Source organism: Salmo salar, chromosome 25 (genome assembly GCF_965601325.2).
Source record: "Salmo salar chromosome 25, fSalSal1, whole genome shotgun sequence".
Taxonomy (NCBI): domain Eukaryota; kingdom Metazoa; phylum Chordata; class Actinopteri; order Salmoniformes; family Salmonidae; genus Salmo; species Salmo salar.
In genome coordinates this window covers 41,894,117-41,913,080 of record NC_138315.1, presented here as the reverse complement: position 1 = coordinate 41,913,080, position 18,964 = coordinate 41,894,117, and the positions used below count along the sequence as shown (strand labels likewise).

The 18,964-nt window shown below is 42.2% G+C and overlaps 1 protein-coding gene across 5 annotated transcripts in view; it reads right to left on the bottom strand.

Annotated features, from left to right (window-relative positions):
- Nucleotides 1-8,856: 8,856 nt before the first annotated feature.
- Nucleotides 8,857-18,964, bottom strand: part of LOC106586745 (DDB1- and CUL4-associated factor 6) — a 62,847-nt gene continuing 52,739 nt past the window's right edge. For all 5 annotated transcript variants that reach the window (XM_014174319.3, XM_014174320.3, XM_014174321.3 and 2 more), the window contains 5 exons: nucleotides 17,693-17,831; nucleotides 12,750-12,906; nucleotides 12,364-12,452; nucleotides 11,754-11,859; nucleotides 8,857-11,156 (listed from right to left, as the gene is read on the bottom strand). In XM_014174319.3, coding sequence (XP_014029794.2) covers nucleotides 11,098-11,156; nucleotides 11,754-11,859; nucleotides 12,364-12,452; nucleotides 12,750-12,906; nucleotides 17,693-17,831 — 550 coding nt within the window. In that variant the 3' untranslated portion in view covers nucleotides 8,857-11,097. The remainder of the gene's footprint in view (nucleotides 11,157-11,753; nucleotides 11,860-12,363; nucleotides 12,453-12,749; nucleotides 12,907-17,692; nucleotides 17,832-18,964) is intronic.

Genomic DNA, 18,964 nt, shown 5'->3' with positions numbered 1-18,964 from the left:
GACCGGTTTGGCGGTGGGTCAGTCATGGTGTGGGGTGGCATTTCTTTGGGGGGCCGCACAGCCCTCCATGTGCTCGCCAGAGGTAGCCTGACTGCCATTAGGTACCGAGATGAGATCCTCAGACCCCTTGTGAGACCATATGCTGGTGCGGTTGGCCCTGGATTCCTCCTAATGCAAGACAATGCTAGACCTCATGTGGCTGGAGTGTGTCAGCAGTTCCTGCAAGAGGAAGGCATTGATGCTATGGACTGGCCCGCCCGTTCCCCAGACCTGAATCCAATTGAGCACATCTGGGACATCATGTCTCGCTCCATCCACCAACACCATGTTGCACCACAGACTGTCCAGGAGTTGGCGGATGCTTTAGTCCAGGTCTGGGAGGAGATCCCTCAGGAGACCATCCGCCACCTCATCAGGAGCATGCCCAGGCGTTGTAGGGAGGTCATACAGGCACGTGGAGGCCACACACACTACTGAGCCTCATTTTGACTTGTTTTAAGGACATTTCATCAAAGTTGGATCAGCCTGTAGTGTGGTTTTCCACTTTAATTTTGAGTGTGACTCCAAATCCAGACCTCCATGGGTTGATAAATTAGATTTCCATTGATTATTTTTGTGTGATTTTGTTGTCAGCACATTCAACTATGTAAAGAAAAAAGTATTTAATAAGATTATTTCTTTCATTCAGATCTAGGATGTGTTGTTTAAGTGTTCCCTTTATTTTTTTGAGCAGTATATCTTAACCTGTCTGATATCAGAAATGTATGCGATATGACGAAATACAATCACGTTCAGACACACACACACACACACACACACACACACACACACACACACACACACACGGGAGAGAGACAAATGCATGAAACCAATTGATTTATTATCAATAACATCTCACATTCTTTTGTGCTTTTGATTTACTCCGTTAAAAAAACGGTTCTAATTCCACCATGGAAAGCACAGGGCCATCAGACACCAGTCCAGTTCCACTCAGCAGCATTATTTCCTTTGATCATTTGAACAGGGCGAGGGAGCACAAAGCACACACAAGCTGCATTCAGTAACAATATTCTTATTTGTCTTATAAATAAAGGCAGTTGCTCCCTGACAACACAAAGAACTTTGATCGTATTAAAAGGGCAGGGGAGGCTAACCCATAGAAGCTGCATTTAGTACGGGGGAATTTTTTTAATGAAATGTATGGATAAGAGTGTCTTCCAAGCTTTAACTTCCAAATGGACAATGACCCCAAACTCACTTCCAAAGTTGTGGCAAAATGGCTTAAGGACAACAAAGTCAAGGTATTGGAGTGGTCATCACAAAGCCCTGACCTCAATCCCATAGAAAATTTGTGGGCAGAACTGAAAAAGTGTGTGCGAGCAAGGAGGCCTACAAACCTGACTCAGTTACACCAGCTCTGTCAGGAGGAATGGGCCAAAATTCACCCAACTTATTTTTGGGAAGCTTGTGGAAGGCTACCCGAAACGTTTGACCCAAGTTAAACAATTTAAAGGCAATGCTACCAAATACTAATTGAGTGTATGTAAACTTCTGACCCACTGGGAATGTGATGAAAGAAATAAAAGCTGAAATAAATCACTCTCTCAACTATTATTCTGACATTCCACATTCTTAAAATAAAGTGGTGATCCTAACTGACCTAAGACAGGGAATTTTTATTAGGAGTAAATGTCAGGAAATGTGAAGAACTGAGTTTAAATGTATTTGACTTCAACTGTACCATGGCTAAGGGCTATTCTTAGGACACAAGCCGTTTGCCGTGGTATATTGCCCATATACCACAAACCCCAGAGGTGCCTTACTGCTATTATAAACTGGTTACCAACCTAATTAGAACAGTAAAAAGCATTTTTTTGTCACACCCGTGGTACACGATCTGACATAACACGGCTTTCAACCAAATCAGCATTCAGGGCTCAAACCACCCAGTTTATAATTGTAAATATGTCCCGTTTGCACATGTGCATAACTATAGATGCAGTTGAAATCAGAAGTTTGCACTTGGAGGAATGATTTCTACCCCCTAAAAAAAAAAAAAAAACACTTGGAAGAACTTAAAAAAAAATGTATGGCAATTTTATGGCAAATGTTCAGTTATTATGTTCCAGATGTTAAGACTACACACCATTATAAATGGCCTACTTGCGAGATTGACTTGTTATTTCAATAGGCATAGGCTACTGACTAAAATCTGGCTTTATAATTGCAATTCAGTTTTGCCACGATTTGCTGAGCTAGTAGCCTATAGCCCCTGATAGGCCAACATCTCATTCCAGGTAAAAGTCCACAATGACATTCAATGTGGAGAATGATACATTTGCTATAGATCTATGACCATGATCACAATTGATAACTTCCAATTTAATTAACTAAATATGGCCATCAATAATTACATAACAAGGCTACAACAACAAACTGAAGTTACAGGCTATTTATTAAATCCGTTTGCCAGCTCCAGGTAGGCTAAACAAGTGGTATAAATTGATTTGCAATAACTCCAGCGATATCGTAATTTCAACACATTTATTGTATCAAATGGTAGGCTACAGCAGTCTACAATGGCATAGAAATGAATAGCCTACTTAATGGCCAACAGATTGAAATGTATCATTCTCCACATTTAATGTCAGTTTCATTGTTGACTTTTTCCGATAACAGAAGCATGCAAGGGAGTTCCTTAACTGGCATTTCAAATTTCCATTCGCGCAGCGCTCGAGACCCAAGAACTGAGCATGCGTAAAACTCTTTGCTTGATACAGTTTTCCATAAGAAAAGTCTACATTAGAATACAGTTTACTATAAACCACCTCTGAGCTTATATATCTAAAACCTCTGGTGCGCCTAAAGTCATTTTCCAGTGCTTTGTCGATGTTATATAAGTTCTAGAGCTTTAATATGTTAAATGGAAAAAGGGTTGGAAATAGGTGCAGCGCTCTGTCAACCAGTGCTCTCACACACACTCCCCTCCCCACCACTCACTCAGTCAGTAATAGTCTGCTCACTGCCAAATAGTCAGCATCAGCAGCAAATACATACAGTCCTACTCAAAAGTTTGGACCCGCCTACTCATTCCAGGGGTTCTTTATTTTTACTATTTTCTACATCGTAGAATTATAGTGAATACATCAAAACTATGAAATAACATAAGGAATCATGTAGTAACCAAAAAAGTGTTAAATAAATCAAAATATCAAATCTAATTTTATTTGTCACCTGCCAAATACAACAAGTGTAGACCTTACAGTGAAATGCTAACTTACAAGCCCTTAACTTCTTAAAGCATTGTTGGTTAAGAGAAAAAAAAAGTGTTAAGTAAAAAACAGAAAATTAAAATAACAAATAATTAAACAGCAGCAGTTAACTAACAATAGCGAGGCTATTTACAGGGGGTTCCGGTACAGAGTCAATGTGCGGGGGCACCGGTTAGTCGAGGTAATTGAGGTAATATGTACATGTAGGTCGAGTTAAAGTGACTATGCATGGATAATAAACAGACAGTAGCAGCAGCGTAAAAGAGGGGTCTGAGTAGCCCTTGATTAGCTTATGGCTTGGAGGTAGAAGCTGTTAAGAAACCTTTTACACTTGGCGCTCCGGTACCGCTTGCCGTGCAGTAGCAGAGAGAACAGTCTATGAATAGGGTGGCTGGAGTCTGACAATTTTTAGGGCCTTCCTCTGACACCACCTAGTATAGAGGTCCTGGATGACAGGAAGCTTTGCCCCAGTGAGGTACTGGGCTGTTCGCACTACCCTCTGTAGTGCCTTGCGGTCGTAGGCCGAGCAGTTGCCATACCAGGCAGTGATGCAACCAGTCAGGATGCTCTCAATGGTGCAGCTGGAGAACCTTTTGAGGATCTGAGGACCCATGCTACATTTTTTCAGTCTCCTGATGATGAATAGGCTTTGTCATGCCCTCTTCACGCCTGTCTTGGTGTGTTTGGACCATGACAGTTTGTTGGTGATGTGGACACCAAGGAACTTGAAGCTCTCAACCTGCTCCACTGCAGCTCCGTCGATGAGAATGGGGGCGTGCTCGGTACTCCTTTTCCTGTAGTCCACAATCATCTCCTTTGTCTTGATATCATTGAGGGAGAGGTTGTTGTCCTGGCACCACACGGCCAGGTCTCTGACCTCCTCCCTATAGGCTGTCTCATCGTTGTCGGTGATCAGGCCTACCACTGTTGTGTCATCGGCAAACTTGATGATGGTGTTGGAGTCATGTCTGGCCATGCAGTCATGAGTGAACAGGGAGTACAGGAGGGGACTGAGCACACACCCATGAGGGGCCCCCGCGTTGAGGATCAGCATGGTGGATTTTTTGTTACGTACCCTCACCACCTGGGGGCGGCCCGTCAGGAAGTCCAGGATCCAGTTGCAGAGGGAGGTGTTTAGTCCCAGGGTTCTTAGCTTATTGATGAGCTTTGAGGGCACTATGGTGTTGAATGCTGAGCTGTAGTCAATGAATAACATTTTCACATAGGTGTTCCATTTGTCCAGTTGGGAAAGGGCAGTGTTGAGTGAAATAGAGATTGCATCATTTGTGGATCTGTTGGGGCGGTATGCAAATTGGAGTGGGTCTAGGGTTTCTGGGATAATGGTGTTGTGAGCCATGACCAGCCTTTCAAAGCACTTCATGGCTACAGACGTGAGTGCTACGGGTCGGTAGTCATTTAGGCAGGTTACCTTAGTGTTCTTGGGCACAGAGACTATGGTGGTCTGCTTGAAACATGTTGGTATTACAGACTTAGTCAGGGACAGGTTGAAAATGTCAGTGAAGACACTTGCCAGTTGGTCAGCGCATGCTCAGAGTACACATCCTGGTAATCCGTCTGGCCCTGCGGCCTTGTGAATGTTGACCTGTTTAAAGGTCTTACTCACATCGGCTACAGAAAGCGTGATCACACAGTCGTCCGGAACAGCTGATGCTCTCATGCATGCTTCAGTGTTACTTGCCTCGAAGCGAGCATAGAAGTAATTTAGCTCGTCTGGTAGGCTCGTGTCACTGGGCAGCTCGTAGCTGTGCATCCCTTTGTAGTTCCTAAAAGTTTCAAAACCCTGCCACATCCGACGAGCATCGGAGCCAGTGTAGTGTGATTCAATCTTAGTCCTGTATTGACGCTTTGCCTGTTTGATGGTTCGTCAAAGGGCATAGCGGGATTTCTTATAAGCTTCCGTGTTAGAGTCCCGCTCCTTGAAAGCGGCAGCTCTACCCTTTAGCGCAGTGCGGATGTTGCCTGTAATCCATGGCTTCTGGTTATGGTATGTACGTACGGTCACTGTGGGGACTACGTCAGCGATGCACTTATTGATGAAGCCACTGACTGATGTGGTGTATTGCCATGCCATATTTTATCCCTTTAATGTAAGAAACAACAGCCTGATAGCAGCAAGAAAGAAACGTAAATCAAACAAAATTACAGTATTTTGTGCTTCTGCATTACTGTAATTAGATTAATGACCCAACATGCATACATGGGAACATACCACTCCATTCAGTCTGTCTAGTTCACTGAGCTGACAACAATCCGGCTTCTCTTCTTCCCCATAGACTATGCACATAGCTTATGCACAAGCTAAACAATGAGAGATTGTGTGTGTTTGTAGTCTGACCAAAACATTTGAGAAAACGCAAAACTGACCCTGGGTCAGTGTCTGGGATAACACATTCAACCCCTGGAGGCTTCAACCCTAACTAACCTTGTTAAGGGCTTTGACTCAGTTGTTTGACTTTAAAATGTATGCCAAACAACTCTGCACAAGGACTACTTTTGATAATTTCAAATTTCACAGAATTACAGTAAAATTTCCCACAGGTTTGTATGTGACCATGTTTTCCAAAAACTCAGATATTTGCTCTGAATTAAGATTCAAAGATGTATGCAGAAGGAATGGGGTGTCAGCTATGACATGGCACCTTGAGTTTGAAAAAATATTTTGTTTATTGAACTACAGTAAGTGAAATGGGTTTATACCCAGTAACAGAATTAGGGTAACGGAATTATATCATGGGTCCCTGATCTGTACTACACAGAAAAGCATCATTATGAATGTGAATGTTATTCTCCTCATGTTTCACAAATTTGAACAGCAGAGTACACTAGAGTACAGTGCAGTACAATACAATACAGGAGTGAAGTTCAGCGCAGTAGCATTGTCTTACATTAGTTAGCGCCCCAAACTGTGGGTTGGGACCCATTTGTGGGTCGCAACAAGGGTCCGGGTGGGATGACATAAAGAAAAATATACTCACATTTTTGGGGGGTTGCACATACATTTTCGGGATAGAAAAACACTTTCAGTGTAAACTTAAACGACAAAAAACAAATATTAAGTATGTAGAAAAGATAATGGACATACATATTTTTATAGTAGTCTATAATCTAAGAATTTACAATCAACAAAATAAAAGCTAGACAGTCAGGCCCCCATTGATTTTGTTAAATTGAGCATAAGTAATATGGCTACAGGTTCATCTGCCTCACCTAAAGCCCATTTTTGTGGGAAGCTGCTATAGACCAAGTGTTAACAGTCAGTATTTGGATAGTATGTGTGAAATGCTTGATAATGTATGCGATGTCAACAGAGGTATATTTTCTGGGTGATTTAAATATTGACTGGCTTTCATCAAGCTGCCGACTTAAGAAAAAGCTTCAAACTGTAACCAGTGCCTGCAACCTGGTTCAGGTTATCAGTCAACCTACCAGCATAGTTACAAACAGCACAGGAATGAAATCATCAACATGTATTTATCACATCTTTACTAATGCTGCAGAAATTTGCTTGAAAGCAGTATCCAGATCCATTGGCTGTAGTGTTCACTATATAGTAGTCATATCTAGGAAAACCTAAGTTCCAAAGGCTGGGCCTAATAAAATGTATGAGAGGTCATACAATAAGTTTTGTAGTGATTTCTATGTTGTATATTCCCCAGGGCAGATGTCTTGGTCCCTTATGTTTTTCAATCTTTACTAACGACATGCCACTGGCTTTGAGTAAAGCCAGTGAGTCTATGTATGCGGATGACTCAACACTATACACGTCAGGTACTACAGTGACTGAAATGACTGCAACACTTAACAAAGAGCTGCAGTTAGTTTCAGAGTGGTTGGCAAGGAATAAGTTAGTCCTAAATATTTCAAAAACGAAATGCATTGTATTTGGGACAAATTATTCACTAAACCGTAAACCTCAACTAAATCTTGAAATAAATCATGTGGAAATTGAGTAAGTTGAGGTGACTAAAATGCTTGGAGTAACCCTGGGATTGTAAACTGTCATGGTCAAAACATATTGATACAACAGTAGCTAAGATGATGAAAAGTCTGTCCATAATAAAGCGCTGCTCTACCTTCTTAGCAGCACTATCAACAAGGCAGGTCCAACAGGCCCTAGTTTTGTCGCACCTGGACTACTGTTGTCGCGTGGTCAGGTGCCACAAAAAGGGACTTAGGAAAATTGCAATTGGCTCAGAACAGGTGGCTCAGAACAGCACAGCTGACCCTTGGATGTACACAGAGAGCTAACATTAATCATATGCATGTCAATCTCTCCTGGCTCAAAGTGGAGGAGTGATTGACCTCATCACTACATGTACTTGTGAGAAGTATTGACATGTTGAATGTGCCGAGCTGTCTGTTTGAACTACTGGAGCACAGCTTGAACACCCATGCATACCCCACAAGACATGCCACCAGAGGTCTCTTCACAGTCCCCAAGTCCAGAACACACTATGGGAGGCGCACAGTACAACATTAGAGCAATGACTACATGGAACTCTATTCCACATTAAGAAACTGATGCAAGCAGTAAAATTAAATTGAAAAACAATATAAAAATACACCTTATGGAACAGCGAGGACAGTGAAGCAAGACAAACATAGACGGACACACACGATCACAGTGTGTTGTGAAATCTGTGAATGTATTATAATTTTTTTTAAATGGTATAAACTGCCTTAATTTTGCTAGACCCCAGGAAGAGAAGCTGCAGCCTTGGCAACAGATAATAGGTAATAAATACAAATACACATTCGGGCTCTCTACATCTCTGCAGAGGTACACCTAGCCTGATCCAAAATCTGAAAGTGCTGCTTTAGTTAACTTCTCTGTGTGCTTTCAAGCACATACTGATCAGAGACCAGGCTATGGTTACCGTCCCATATTCAAACCCTGTGGTTATCACATATCGAACACGTTATACATTCTTAATCACTTTATCAGAGCACCAATTCTCACCCTGAGAGAATAACTGTGGATCCTGTTAGCTAATGTGGGTGTGTATTAGTATGGTTTACTTCCAAACAGAGTTATATCTGTGTTTGTCTGTGTGTCACTGTCCGAGTATGGTACTACATTGTAAGAGCAAAGCAATATTCCAGAATTTGAGGTATTGTCAACTTTTAATTTCCACTGACTTTTTTTTACTGTTGTATTAAAGTTTTTTGTTATACACACCAGAAGCCTTCTGTGTTTTAGTTTGCTGGTAAACAATGTTTGACATGCCTCCCAAATTCAGTTGAATCATGTCCATGTCTTGCAATCCTCCGCAACCAATTAAATGTCTTAGAATGCCATGGTAGAGACATGCGTGTCAGTATGTGTGAGTGTATAGAAGGAAGGGTCGCATTATAGAGTAAACAGGGGCCATACTGCGTTAATGCTTCAGCCAACAGCTACCAAAACAAGCCCTCTGTCCTGTGACCTGAGCGACATTCAGGATCCCTAAACTGTTGGATGGATCCTTCAACAGTGCCGAGATGAGAGTTACATCTTGTGTAATGACTGTCATCAAAAGAACTACCTTTGAGACATACTTACAGACCAAGCAAAAAGAGGAACTACCTTTTCAACAACAAAATGGTTTACTTAAAGCATAATTATGTTTACATGCATAACTGCAAGTACAGTATAAACATTTGAATTCTCAGCCTTGCGCTACAAACAAGAAATCACACCTTAACACTGATCAAAGCTCATTTGCTCCTGACAAAAATAATATTGCACTTTTAAATGTCCACACGCACAAGTCATCAAAATAATATTCACACATTTTATATATATATATATATATATATATATATATATATATATATATATATATATATATATATATATATATATATATATATATATATATATACACACACACATATATATACACACACACACATATATATATACATACACGTATATACAGTTGAAGTCGGAAGTTTACATACACTTAGGTTGGAGTCATTAAAACTTGTTTTTCAACCACCACAAATTTCTTGTTAACAAACTATAGTTTTGGCAAGTCTGTTAGGACATCTACTTTGTGCATGACAAGTCATTTTTCCAACAATTGTTTACAGACAGATTATTTCACTGTATCACAATTCCAGTAAGTCAGAAGTATACATACACTAAGTTGACTGTGCCTTTAAACAGCTTGGAAAATTACAGAAAATTATGTCATGGCTTTAGAAGCTTCTGATAGGCTGATTGACATCCTTTGATTCAATTGGAGGTGTACCTGCGGATGTATATCAAGGCCTACCTTCAAACTCAGTGCCTCTTTGCTTGACATCATGGGAAAATCAAAAGAAATCAGCCAAGACCTCCACAAGTCTGGTTCATCCTTTGGAGCAATTTCCAAATGCCTGAAGGTACCACGTTCATCTGTACAAACAATAGTACGCAAGTATAAACACAATGGGACCACGCAGCCGTCATACCGCTCAGGAAGGTGACGCATTCTGTCTCCTAGAGATGAACATACTTTGGTGCGAAAAGTGCAAATAAATCCCAGAACAACAGCAAATGACCTTGTGAAGATGCTGGAGGAAACGAGTACAAAAGTATCTATATCCTCAGTAAAACGAGTCCTATATTGACATAACCTGAAAGGCCGCTCACCAAGGAAGAAGCCACTGCTCCAAAACCGCCATAAAAAAGCCAGACTACGGTTTGCAACTGCACATGGGGACAAAGATCGTACTTTTTGGAGAAATGTCCTCTGGTCTGATGAAACAAAAATAGAACTCTTTGGCCATAATGACCATCGTTATGTTTCGGAGGAAAAAGGGGGAGGCTTGCAAGCCGAAGAACACCATCCCAACTGTGAAGCAGGGGGTGGCAGCATCATGTTGTGGGGGTACTTTGCTGCAGGAAGGACTGGTGCACTTCACAAAATAGATGGCATCATGAGGCAGGAAAAGTATGTGGATATATTGAAGCAACATCAAGACATCAGTCAGGATTAGGATTAGTCAAGCTTGGTCACAAATGGGTCTTCCAAATGGACAATGACCACAAGCATACTTCCAAAGTTGTGGCAAAATGGCTTAAGGACAACAAAGTCAAGGTATTGGAGTGGTCATCACAAAGTCCTGACCTCAATCCTATAGAAAACAAACCTGACTCAGTTACACCAGCTCTGTCAGGAGGAATGGGCCAAAATTCACCCAACTTATTTTTGGGAAGCTTGTGGAAGGCTACCCGAAACGTTTGACCCAAGTTAAACAATTTAAAGGCAATGCTACCAAATACTAATTGAGTGTATGTAAACTTCTGACCCACTGGGAATGTGATGAAAGAAATAAAAGCTGAAATAAATCACTCTCTCAACTATTATTCTGACATTCCACATTCTTAAAATAAAGTGGTGATCCTAACTGACCTAAGACAGGAAATTTTTACTAGGATTAAATGTCAGGAATTGTGAAAAACTGAGTTTAAATGCATTTGGCTAAGGTGTATGTAAACTTGCGACTTTAACTGTATACGTACGTACATACACACACACACACACACACACACATACACACACACACACACACACACACACACAGACACACACACACACGTCTGGCATATGTCTGGCTTTGCGCTTGCATTCACATACTTTTTTCCTCAAATGCAGTTCTCATACAGACACACCAGTAAGAAAGTCATCTTAAAAAAGAAGAGCTAAAATGTACCTAATGCTCAGATAAGGAAATATTCTACATAATACTTGTACAAATCTCAAGATCTTCAAGTGCTTTTTAGAGCAAAATAAAAAATGTGTTTTCTTTTTCAAATAAAATGGTGTCCGGGCAGCTACTGCTCATCCTCGTTCTCCTGTCCAGAACCTTCTGAGCGGTCACCCTCCAAGCGATCTGAGGACAAACAAAGTGAGTGTGTGAAAAAAAAAAAATTAAATCAGCATTTCTTATTTGACAAGTCCAGGTAGTTCCTCCCTATTTCAGTCAGTTTTTTTTCTCCATTTTGTGCCTGATGAACGCAACCCTAAACCCATTTCCTACAGTACCCAGCTTGTGGGGTCTACAGTGTAAGTTTCATAACTGGTTGCTGGTAATTGAGTAGTCTGGGTACCAGTCACATTTCACTCCTTGTACTCTGTCATTTGTCAAAGGGACTGGCCTTTCGTTAATCTCAACATTGAATATACAGCTGGATTTTGTGGGAATTACAGAGTACAAGGAGTGGAATGTAATAGCTGAACAGAGACCCACACCCACTCAACCAGGCTAGAAATTGAGTGGGTGAACCAGTAAATCTCACAGTGGTAAGAGGCTTACTCAGAGCAGGCTCAAGGGTCCCAAAGTACATCAAGAACTACATAAATACTTCCACATGCACTTTCTATTGGTTCATTAGTCAACTGCCTTTCCAAAACACCATAAAAATAACTCACGAAAGAGTAAGTTAATATCACAAAACTACTAGCAAAATGTAACTGAGTGTGTGTGTACCCGTTCTTATGTGATTAAGGGAGGCCAGCATTCGCAGCATGAAGGAGGCGGGGACTGTGATGGTGTTCCTGGTCTCCTCAAGCATCAACTCATTACGCGTGATCACCTGAGAGTGAAAGGGAAAGAGGGAGATAGAGAGGAAGGTAAAAGAAAGTAAATGATACCAGTAAATCAGAAGCATCAAATGATACCAGTAAATCAAAAGTATCAAATGATACCAGTAAATCAGAACGATCAAAGAGAATGTGATTTCTATCACACTCGGAAGTGGGGAGTGGGACTGGTGAGAGAGGTTGAAGGGTAAGGGAGGACGGAAAGGGGTAACGTGGGAGCGGGAATAGAAAAGGTAATAGGGAGGGGAGAAAAAAGGGAGAAGAGAGAGGGGGTGATGAGGGAGGATACGGTGAGGATGGCAGGGAGGGATAGGTAGGTCTCCTGGGGCAAGGCATCTCCAGTCAGCTGTTGTGAGAGCTCTTGTCGAGGACCAGAGACTCTATGCGGAAGTCTCACACAGTGGGGAATCCAACCCCCTCAACTGGTGAGACAGAAGTGAACCCCAGACTACCCGCTGTCTGTCACTAACGTTGAATCAATCGTTTAGCAAACATACCTCATCAGCTAGGACTCTGTTAAAGGACGGTGACGCCTCCAGAGGTGACCAGATCTTAATGTCGTAGTCGATCCCTGATGAGGCAAGAACTGGAACAGACAGGAGACAAACTGTTGGCAATAGGGTATGACGAATAAGTGGTAGGTGTGACATCATTGGCTCTTTATACAAGGCTGAAAATGTAGCTAAGAAGCTCACCGGGGTGTGGTTGAGGTGTAGAGGTGAGACTAGGGTAGGTGTGTGTTAATCACTGGGGTTACAGAGGTGTTGGTGTATACTGTAGGTGTGGCTCTAGATATAGAAGTGTAACTCACTGGGGTCATAGAGGTGCGGCTGTAAGCGGGTAGGGGTGTGGTTGAAGGTGTATGGAGTGTACAGTAACTCACTGGGGTCATAGGGGTGCGGCTGGAGACAGTTGACTACGTGATTGTCGGCCTCCAGCAGCATCAGGTGTTCGCCCGTGTGTCTGTCCCAGATGAAGATGTGGCCACAGTCTGAACCACTCATCACAAAGTTGTTCCCCCAGAAACACGACTCCTTGATCTACAGACAGCACACAGAAATAACTGGAGATAAAGGAACTATAAATGCTTTCAAAGCATCTTCAAACGTATTTATATATTATATGCACACTAACGTACGCTAACCCCATTCCGTACAAATGTGAGCTAGTTTACGTTACCGGTCAAAAGTTTTAGAACACCCCCAGTTCCAAGTCCAGTGAGTAACCTGAAATGGTACAAAGGTAAGCAGTAAACTGCCAGAGGTAAAAAAAAACAAAAAAATGTTAAAAAAGTTTTGGTTACCAAAAAAACAAAAACTGAAAAATAACATACATTTCAGAGTAATTATTTTTTTTTTTAAAGCCTTTAGGGAACAAGTAATGGATTACCTTCTTTGGGATAGGGGGTGGTATTTTGACATCCGGATGAAAAGCATGCCCAAAGTAAACTGCCTGCTACTCAGGCCCAGAAGCTAGGATATGCATATAATTGGTAGATTTGGCTAGAAAACACTCTAAAGTTTCTAAAACTGTTCAAATAATGTCTGTGAGTATAACAGGCGAAACCCCAAGGACAAACCATCCCCCCCAAAAAAATTCTGCCTACCACTGATTTCAATGGCTGGCATTTTTATTATACGGCGAAACCCTCCCAAATTGCAGTTCCCAGGGCTTCCACTAGATGTCAACAGTCTTTAGAAAGAGTTTCAGGCTGGTTTAACCTGTCTGGGCTAGGGGGCAGTATTTTCACGGCCGGATAAAAAACGTAACCGATTTAAACTGGTTACTACTCTTGCCCAGAAACGAGAATATGCATATTATTAGTAGATTTGGATAGAAAACACTCTGAAGTTTCTAAAACTGTTTGAATGGTGTCTGTGAGTATAACAGAACTCATATGGCAGGCAAAAACCTGAGAAAATTCCAAGCAGGAAGTGGCCCGTCTGAGAATTTGTAGTTCTTCCTTTGATTCTCTATCGAAACTACAGTATCTCTGGGGTTACGTAGCACTTTCTAAGGCTTCCATTGGCTCTCTAAAGCCTTCAGAAAGCAGATTGAGGCGTCTCCTGTCTCTGGGCAGAGTATAGTAGCTCAGTTTCTCAGTGGTCTGCTTGGTGACAAAGAGATTGGATATGCGCATTCACGCTGTTTTTTATTTTCCTCTTTGAATGAATACACTATTGTCCGGTTGGAATATTATCGCTATTTTATGAGAAAAATACCATAAAAATGTATTTTAAACAGCGTTTGACATGCTTCTAAGTACGGTAATGGAACATTTTGAATGTTTTTGTCTCGAAATACGCTCGCTACCCTTTGGATAGTGACCTGAACGCACGAACAAAACGGAGGTATTTGGACATAACTATGGATTATTTGGAACAAAAACAACATTTCTTGTGGAAGTAGCAGTCCTGGGAGTGAATTCTGACGAAGATCAGCAAAGGTAATACAATTTTTCTAATACTAATTCTGAGTTCAGTGTGCCTGAACTTGGTGGGTGTGAAAATAGCTAGCTGTGATGGCTGAGCTATGTACTCAGAATATTGCAAAATGTGCTTTTGCCGAAAAGCTATTTTAAAATCTGACATAGCGATTGCATAAAGGAGTTCTGTATCTATAATTCTTAAAATAATTGTTATGTATTTTGTCAATGTTTATGATGAGTAATTTAGTCAATTCACCGGAAGTTTTCGGAGGGAATACATTTTCTGAACATCACACGCCAATGTAAAAAGCTGTTTTTTGATATAAATATGAACTTGATTGAACAAAACATGCATGTATTGTATAACATAATGTCCTAGGAGTGTTATCTGATGAAGATCAAAGGTTAGTGCTTCATTTAGCTGTGTTTTGGGTTTCTGTGACATATATGCTTGCTTGGAAAATGGCTGTGTGATTATTTTTGGCTATGTACTCTCCTAACATAATCTAATGTTTTGCTTTCGCTGTAAAGCCTTTTTGAAATCGGACAATGTGGTTAGATTAACGAGAGTCTGGTCTAAAATAGTCGTATGTTTGAAAGATTGAAATTATTGCATTTGTGAGGTTTTTGTATTTCGCGCCACGCTGTTCCACTGGCTGTTGAATAGAGTGGGACGGTCACGTCCCACCTAGCCCAGAGATGTTAAACAAAAATGAGGGAGAAGTTGTAGTTTTTCTAAGTGGCTCCCATTTTGGCTGTAGTGTTTCCAAGCGCATGGCCGACAGAGCGCGTTCTTTTTGTTTATCTCCAGTAAAGACAATAACGATTTTCCGTCTTAAATTTTATCGTTTATTTGCATATTAGGGTACCTATTGTTTGATTATAAACGTTGATTGACTTGTTTGGATAAGTTTATTGGTAACGTTTGGGATTCATTTTGTATGCATTTTGAAGGAGGGAAATCGAGTGGATTAATGACTGAAGCGCGCCAGCTAAACTGAGTTTTTATGGATATAAAGAAGGACTTAATCGAAGAAAAGGGCTATTTGTAATGTAACTGGGACCTTTTGGAGTGCCAACAGAAGAAGATCTTCAAAGGTAAGGCATACATTATATCGCTATTTCTGACTTTTGTGTCGCAACTCCCTGGTTGAAAATGATTTGTTATGCATTTGTGTGCTGGGCGCTGTACTCAGATAATCGCATGGTTTGCTTTCGCGGTAAAGCCTTTTTGAAATCTGGCACGGCGGCTGGATTAACAACAAGTTACGCTTTATTTTGATGTATTGCACTTGTGATTTCATAAAAGTTTAATATTTATAATAATTTAATTTGAATTTGGCGCTCTGCAATTTCACCGGAAGGTGTCGAAATGGGACGGTATCGTCCCACTGATCCGCACGAAGTTAACAACTTACAGCTGTTCTGCAGCAATGGAAGTAAATTAAGCCTTGGAAGTAGATGCTAACAATTCCTACAGGTATCCAAACTTTTGTTGATTGCTCACAAACCCTCTGTCTGTACAAAAGCAATGTCGGAACAGAATGTGTTACTACACACTCTTAAGCATTATTTAGACAGTATTGTACTGCAGGAAGTAGTATATTGCTATCATAATGGCAAGAAAAAAGCAATTAACAAAGGAAGACAGACAGACCATTATAACCCTTAAAAGCGTAGGTCTTTTCTTTAGAAAAATTGCAAAGAAAGCCAAGGTGTCGGTACAGCTTCCTATACCATCAAAAGGCACTTGGAAACTGACAGGAAGAGGTCTGGCAGACCCAAAGCCACAACAGAATCAGAAGACACATTTCTGAGAGTCAACAGCTTGCGTGATAGGCAGCTCACAGGACAACAACTTCAAGCACAGCTTAACACTGGTTGAAGAAAACAAGTCTCAGTTTCAACTGTGAAGAGAATAGTTCGAGCTGCAGGTTTGACAAGTCGAGTGGCAGTAAGAAAGCAAAATAAGAAAGAGAGACTTGTCTGGGACATGAAGCACCGCCAGTGGACTACTGAAGACTTGAAATCTTCGGTTCATCACGCAGGGTTTTTGTACGCCATCGAGTAGGCTAAAGGATGGTTCCTCAGTGTGTGACACCAACTGTCAAGCATGGAGGAGGAAGCGTGACGGTCTGGGGCTCTTTTGCTGGATCCAGAGTCAGCGGCTTGCACAGAGTGAGTGGCAGCCTGGACCAAAATGGCTACCACAGCATTTTGCAGTGCCATGCAATACCCTCTGGTGTACGCTTAGTTGGTCAGGGGTTCATCCTACAGCAAGATAATGACCCAAAACCTACCTCCAGGCTATGTCACAACTACCTTAGAAGAAAAGAACAAGACTGTAGGCTTCAAATCACGGAATGGCCAGCACAGTCACCGGACTTAAACCCCATTGAGCTGGTTTGGGATGAACTGGGCAGAAGGGTGAAAGCAAAGCAACCTGCAAGTGCAACACATTTGTGGGAACTTCTGCAACAGTGTTGGGAAGAACTTTACGAACAATATTTGATTTCCATTGTAGAAAGAATGCCACGAGTGTGTTCGGCTGTTATGTCTGCAAAAGGTGGCTACTTCACCCAGGGAGCCATCGATCTCCTCTCTCTCCTCTTATCACTCGCTTGTTGTGAGTAAACAATTAGTATGTCAGGTACTAAGTTTAGTCTAAGCTGGCTATATAACCAATAGGTATAATCTACATTTTTCTCCAGGGTTTGTAGGGTTTCATTCATTCACTGGTTGTTGCATCTTTGGTGTTGCCCGTTACCCTCGTGACATCACTACTAATGTAGCTAATAGCTTTCCTCTTAGTGGATGGTGGTGGTACACACATGCATATGCATGCTCACATGAATAGTGTTTCACAACAGTGCCCATCACACCCACAAGGCTTAATCCTGCTGGTGAAAACTACAAACACCACATCCTGTAGACTACAGTAGAGTCTCATGGGGGGTTGCTTGGACTCATGGGAGCTGTAATTTTGGAAGTTAAAGTTCTTCAACTGCTTACAGGTTTGATGTTATAGTTGTGGACACACAGACGTTACCTGATCAGCCTATCTCCTACCGCTGATCCTCTGAAATTACATCAATGTTTACAAGCTAGAACGGCCACTGTGTGTGTGTGTGTGTGTGTGTGTGTGTGTGTGTGTGTGTGTGTGTGTGTGTGTGTGTGTGTGTGTGTGTGTGTGTATATATATATTTATCTAGTTCTATTAAACCGGGAGGATAGTTCGCTCAGCAGCTGGGATCCCTCTCTACATCTGGTCCAGGATTAGTTTGTTGCTCTTCGCATTATGTTTTCAGTAGGGGTTGGCGTAGGGGAAAGCTGATCTAGAGTCAGCTGGAAACGAGCGACCAGAAGTAACCGAAGTCGAGAAGTGAAGATTAGTGTACCATAGTCCTGGAGTTGCGGTGGCCCTTGTAGACCATTTTGACTGAGGGTCTCCTGATATTCTGGGTCTCGCTCTCCTCCATCTCTCTCCTCTCCTTCCTCCGACGAAACAGTTCCTGGATACGGGCTGCAGCTGAGCGTCTGTGACACACAAGCACACGTTATACACAGTACTGACAGTACAAATCTTTCACTCTATACCTGCAGAGAGGAAAGTAAATTCTGAGCGTCATGCTGGTTCACCCCTCGATGATGCTGAAGAAACCAAAACAATCAGCAACAAAGCTGCAAATACTACTCACATGCCACGCTAACTGACCGTCACTAGTCCTCTACTACTCACATGCCACGCTAACTGACCGTCACTAGTCCTCTACTACTCACATGCCACGCTAACTGACCGTCACTAGTCCTCTACTACTCACATGCCACGCTAACTGACCGTCACTAGTCCTCTACTACTCACATGCCACGCTAACTGACCGTCACTAGTCCTCTACTACTCACATGCCACGCTAACTGACCGTCACTAGTCCTCTACTACTCACATGCCACGCTAACTGACCGTCACTAGTCCTCTACTACTCACATGCCACGCTAACTGACCGTCACTAGTCCTCTACTACTCACATGCCACGCTAACTGACCGTCACTAGTCCTCTACTACTCACATGCCACGCTAACTGACCGTCACTAGTCCTCTACTACTCACATGCCACGCTAACTGACCGTCACTAGTCCTCTACTACTCACATGCCACGCTAACTGACCGTCACTAGTCCTCTACTACTCACATGCCACGCTAACTGACCGTCACTAGTCCTCTACTACTCACATGCCACGCTAACTGACCGTCACTAGTCCTCTACTACTCACATGCCACGCTAACTGACCGCCACTAGTCCTCTACTACTCACATGCCACGCTAACTGACCGCCACTAGTCCTCTACTACTCACATGCCACGCTAACTGACCGCCACTAGTCCTCTACTACTCACATGCCACGCTAACTGACCGCCACTAGTCCTCTACTACTCACATGCCACGCTAACTGACCGTCACTAGTCCTCTACTACTCACATGCCACGCTAACTGACCGTCACTAGTCCTCTACTACTCACATGCCACGCTAACTGACCGTCACTAGTCCTCTACTACTCACATGCCACGCTAACTGACCGTCACTAGTCCTCTACTACTCACATGCCACGCTAACTGACCGTCACTAGTCCTCTACTACTCACATGCCACGCTAACTGACCGTCACTAGTCC